Raw genomic sequence first — 5,907 nt, 5'->3', positions numbered from 1 at the left:
CCCCCCTGATCTACGTCGCGGACTCTGCTTCCGCTTCGCACGGTTGGTCATTGATGCGCAGTGGCGGGTTGGAGAGGGAGCGCGCGCAAGAGAGAGAGAGCGAAACGTAGAATTGACCAGGCAGAGACTGAGAGAGAGGAGGGGAGAAGGAGGAGACGGACCTGCTCCTCTGGGACTCGGATACAGTTTACTGCTATAGGTGCTATCACTGGACTCAACTCACAAAACGGTCTTCAGCTGTAAAATGCAAGATTAGGCACCGAGCAGCGCCTTGTAGCTGTCAGCGAACATCTCCACGGTCACGGCTCCGCTTGTTGGATTTACAGTGAGAGGGGTAAAAAGAAGGATTCATGGAGATTCCGTGTAGCTTAATCGAGCAAAACGGCTGGATTATCTGATTTGGGACGGGGCATTGAACATTTTAAAAACGAACACGGTGTTTCTCTGTTTGGCCACCGTCGTATCCAACTCTAGCCAACGTTTTTGTTTTTAGGTAAGATCCCGCTCCTGTTCGACTACGTGTATTCATTGCTGGTGTAATTCGCCGTAGTACAGGCTACTCTATGTTGGAGTAATCGCTGCCCTCTGCAGAGATTACACCGTGTGGGTTAGAGGATTGCTTTTTTGGCAGGTTTCATCTTTTTCTGGACATCACCATGTCTCGATGTAACAATAACGCTGATGTCTTTGTCTGGGGAACATGTATAGGAAATAAGGGTTCCTTAAAGAGAGGGGCGGGGGGCTGCTTCAATGTGCAAAGTGAATCTCCTAAAAAAAAAGTGAAATAAATTAGCAATAACACTTTTAGTGTAAGGAATATTTTTTCCTCAAATAATATATTGCCATGTTAATTTCCAATTCAAATGGCCTATGTATGATATTGTCATAAGTCACTAAAGCTACAGCTTATTTAATATATTTGTAATATCATGAATTACTTTGCTTAGAACGTTCAGTTTAAGAACAAATTGTTTAACGTTATGTTTGGAATGGTATATTTTATTACTGTAAGTCGTTTTAGATTTCAAATGCTGTTGCATGTATAGCAAACATAACTTCCAAGAATAAGAATAACTTTGTGTTTCCATAAAAAGACAAAATAAAGCTTATATGTATGTGTGTCTGTATGCATTAACTTATTTAAATCACTCTTACAAGGTTAATAGGTAGATCCACTCTCACACTGACACCTCTGCTTGGGTCTTACAGCTGGGACAGTAGTTTTCGGAGTTCCGGTCATGGCGGACCAAGAGGAGACTTTTCCCATTCAAAGCTCTCCGGGTGGCTCGGATTCGAGAGAATTACGGACTGAAAATAAATCCGAGAAACCGAACGGGACCTCAAGCAAATCCCCGTCATCACAGACAACTTACATTCAGCAGGTCAGTTTCACTCAGTCTGCAGGCCTCACTGTCACTGATTAAAAATAAAGGTTTAAACTTAATTGTGTGAACAAGTAGCCAACCATATTGTCGTTTTGGGAGCAAAAATACAGACAAATAGTTACTTAAAATGTCTACTAATGGAATGGAGTAAGTCAATTAATCAAGTTAATATATCATATTTAGTGTTTGTTACAGAAGTGGACTCAATGCCCTGCTCGGATAACACATCTTAACTTACCCAATTGGTCAATGTTTGAGTTTAAATGCAGTTGTCTTCTTTATGTGTCTTGGTTATGTAGGTTTTGACTTGAATCTAACATATGATCAGCTATAAAAATGTGATTTTAACAACAGGCTATTTGACCAACTCTGAAGGCCTCAAACCCATGTTTGGCACCTCTGCGTAAACATTGAACTAGTTTTATAACAGCAATCCTGTGCGCACATTTGGCAATTGCCAATACTATAATTTATTTTTGAAGGGAATGGAAGGAATAAAAGTCTACCTGCACGAGAGGGAACTCTGGGTGAAGTTTGACGAAGTGGGGACGGAGATGATTATCACCAAAGCCGGAAGGTAAGAGGACAATATGACAAATATGTATCATTATTTTTGACAGGATGCCACTTTTCAAAACAAAAGGAATATTGACTGGATGTCTATTTGTTGATAAGGCTTACTGTATTTGTATTTTATATTAACTCTATCTAGGCCTAGGATTAAAATGTAGGCCCGTCTGGATTTGTCTGCATGGGGATTTGAAAAATAATAATGAGGAACCAAAGAGAAAACAAAGAGCATCTGGTGGATGCTTTAGCTCTCTGTAACATCAGCCTGCATTTTAGTCTGGGTGGCCCTATTGGTCCAATCAGTCTGGAGAGCAGAAAGACAAAACTGTCCTAGAATGCTTAGTCTGCGCCTGTTTTGCTGAGACATTTTTTTAGTGGAATTAACATATTTTATCAGCATGGGTCTTGTCTTATCCAATGACAATTGTTGTGTGTGTAATTGTACGCAGACACTACGCGTGACAACACTGTTGCTGCAACATGTTGTACAGGGACAACATGTGTCCCGCTGTCAGCTCCACAGTTGCCATCAGACTAACATCCAGTCAAAATATCGCTCATCTGCGGAGTGTGATCCTGCATTTATGCATGAGTGTCAAAGTGGCCGCTGGCTCTCATGTAGGGTATGCCTATTATAATTTAAATGATGAATATGTATAGTTTAACATGGCTACATTTCATTGTGCTCTCCAGAACGCATTTGTTTTCACACAGCTGCACAAAGTCTCCATTATATTCCCGTCAGTCATGTCTCTCCTGTTTTTTGGCGTGAAGTGATATTGCACAGCAGCTTCTCATTCGCCCGCAGCCCTTCCCTTCGGCTCATGAGACTGCTCAGCCTAACTCACATTATGTGTTTTTTTAATATGACAGCTACCAAATATCCGAATGATTTACTAAATGGATCTTGCAAAAGAAAAAAATTCTGGCCCACAGGGAAAAACGTTTTATAACGCGCAGGTTTTTCTCTGAACCAATGCCCTGCTTTGAAAAAAAATGGTGACCTTTCCCAAACCAAATCAAGGCATTTATTTGACATTTTAAACCTTCCTGCATGGGCTGGTTGTACATTTTAATTTAGTTTGCACTTTGGAATAATGAAACACACTTCATATGCTTTATTCTGAAAAAAGAAACACAATTTGCTTTCGTTCTCAGTTTGTAATGTAGACTTCTGCCCGCCAAACATTTTTTTAATGGCTACTGAAGAGGGGAAAAAAATGTGCCTGAATGTTACTTTCATTTCCTGCTTTGACATAAATACCATAGCGACACAAACATTTTTTTTTTCCTTTAGGCGAATGTTCCCCAGCTTCAAAGTGAAGGTCGCGGGATTAAACCCCAAAACTAAATATATACTCCTGATGGATGTTGTTCCTGCGGACGACCATCGATACAAATTCGCCGACAATAAATGGTATGTAAAGTATAACACGAAATATTGTAATAACAAACGTTTCTTATATGAGTCGTGCACGGTATTTCACAATAATGGGGGTTGTTGTTTTGGGGAGTTAATTCCAACAGGAACTTTTATATTGTTTTCCTGATGGATGAGGATCGGAAGTGAACATATTAATTCCCTGAGAATTATGAACTGTTTTTTTTCTCATACTTGCCAAGAAAGAAAATTCTGCAGGGAGAAAAAGTTTCTCGAGGTACCTTTTAATGATGTTGATGACTTTTTCTACCAGCCCTTATGCACTGCAAGGCTGTATTTCACTGTGGGGCATAAACATGCTATTTGTTTAGTGTCATGTCGATCTCTCTAACCTTGGTCAGGAATGCCTTGTTTGGGTCAGTGCCTCTCAATGAGAGGATACTTAAAGAGGATAATCACATGCCAATACTGCCGATAATGACCTGTTCAACGCATATCCTGGAACTAATTCTCCTCTTGATCTAATGATGTTGGAAAACAATGTCTACCAGCTCTAATCTGACCTCTGACCATACAAAACCAACTTCCCCAAGTATTTGGACATTATATAATTATACGTTGATCTATTTAAGTTGAAGGAGCCTTAATGAAAAGTGTTGAGGTAAACAACCTGACGCTTAAAGCAAGTGCGTAAATATATTGGATGCGCGTAAATGTCCTTATCCCTTATGAGTTAGCAGCATTGTCCTACTGATGTGTCCTTTTTTAAATCGTTTTATGTAATATTTGCTTTGAAATGCATTCAATTCAGATGTCATTTTGCAAAACTGTTAACGTTTGGACAGTGAAATCATGGGTTAAATGATGTGAAAGGGTGTGTAATTTACATGTTAAACTTAACGCATCGCTGATAGATGGCATATGGTTGTCAGCTTGATGTGTAACGGTGGATGTGGCTGTTCAGGTCTGTGACCGGGAAGGCAGAGCCCGCGATGCCCGGCAGGCTCTACGTCCACCCAGACTCTCCCGCCACGGGCGCGCACTGGATGAGGCAGCTCGTGTCCTTCCAGAAGCTGAAGCTGACCAACAACCACCTGGACCCGTTCGGACACGTAGGTGCCTAGGCCTATCATATATATTATTTAACCACATGTCTCTGAATGCTAATGGTGGCGTTTTTCCGTCCATTATATTTATGTTCCACTTGGTGTGTAAAGTGGCACTTCAGCAAGGAGGATTTTGACTGGAAGTTGTACATTTTGTATTTATTTTTACAACAAAAGTGCTGCTTTCCACAGCTGAGATTTGAAGGATGACTGTTCACATTTAATTTTAAAACTTTTAAAAATCCCCCAAATATGGCAAAATCAGACTCACAGAGCTAAATCTGAAAAAATATTTTATGGAGCGCAATTTGAGACTATTTCATAGTAATTACAACTTTTTAATTGATTGTATAGTTATTCTAATTATGTTTTGTATTAATGTGATTATTACTAAGTGTTTTACATTTTTAAACTTAGTTTTTATGTTTAGTTTTTGGGTTTTATGCTAACTTCCCCCCTCCAACCTGCTTGTAAAAACAGTGATTTGCATGATTAGGCACCATAAAGGCTGAATGTTGTCTGTTAAATTCACATTAACATTTTAACAGACCGAGATGTCAGTCACACCTCCACTTCTCCAGACAGCAGCAGCCTCCTATAAACTAACTGAAGCTGTGAAGTTTGGGTTTACTTTTTACTTTCTCCTTTTCATTGCTTGCTCTCTCAAATGTTAACTGCCAAACCTCTACTCTAAAATGCTCTGTATTTGTAAAGCATGATCAAACCAAGCCGGTGGACAAAAATTTACAATTTATTATGGTTTTGGATAGTTTTTAGTGTTTTTTACTATAAAGCTAAAGACTTTGGGGGTTTTTTTTATCTCAAAAACGGTTGAGTGACAGTAATAAATAAACTATTTATTTTTGCTAATTTCTTTTGACTGAAAACACCATTAAACCCAAAGTAAATGTATAAAAAAGACAATATTGATTAAGCTGCAAGAACATTTTGAAATGAAATATACCTTAGTTTAAAGAATAATAAAATGTGTTTTTCTATTGGAGAACAAGAAGTTACTTTAACCCACATAGACTTAAAAAAAAATGCATGAATACATGTCAATGTGAATCATACATTTAAATTAGGGCCGGGACTCGATTAAAAAAATTAATCTAATTAATTACAGGCTTTGTAATTAATTAATCGCAATTAATCGCATTTTTAATCGCATATACATATTTGACCTAAGAACAGTGAGAAGCAATTTTTTTCACATGGATTTTAGTATACCATTGAATAATGACTGAATACATAAGCTTAAGCAACAAAACATTGTTTATTTTTATCAAGGAGGTTCTTAACCAAGACCAACAGAAAAGTGCAATTTTTGCCATAAAGTGTAGCAATAGCATATTTAGGAATATAGTACATTTCAGAGATTCAGGTAGCCTATAGGTAGGTAGACCTTCTGTAAACTATAACACTTTGTTTTTTAAGTATAACACAATACTTTCAAGTACATTCA

At 38.3% G+C, this 5,907-nt stretch overlaps 1 protein-coding gene across 1 annotated transcript in view; it reads left to right on the top strand.

Moving 5' to 3' along the window:
- Window positions 1-1,238: 1,238 nt before the first annotated feature.
- Window positions 1,239-5,907, top strand: part of tbx5a (T-box transcription factor 5a) — a 14,667-nt gene continuing 9,998 nt past the window's right edge. Inside the window, exons 1-4 of the mRNA XM_010783873.1 lie at window positions 1,239-1,382; window positions 1,868-1,962; window positions 3,253-3,372; window positions 4,301-4,448. Coding sequence (XP_010782175.1) covers window positions 1,239-1,382; window positions 1,868-1,962; window positions 3,253-3,372; window positions 4,301-4,448 — 507 coding nt within the window. The remainder of the gene's footprint in view (window positions 1,383-1,867; window positions 1,963-3,252; window positions 3,373-4,300; window positions 4,449-5,907) is intronic.

The sequence above is a fragment of the Notothenia coriiceps genome, unplaced genomic scaffold (genome assembly GCF_000735185.1).
Source record: "Notothenia coriiceps isolate Sejong01 unplaced genomic scaffold, NC01 NC01_scaffold00000666, whole genome shotgun sequence".
Lineage (NCBI taxonomy): Eukaryota > Metazoa > Chordata > Actinopteri > Perciformes > Nototheniidae > Notothenia > Notothenia coriiceps.
This window is presented reverse-complemented; position numbering and strand designations above follow the sequence as displayed.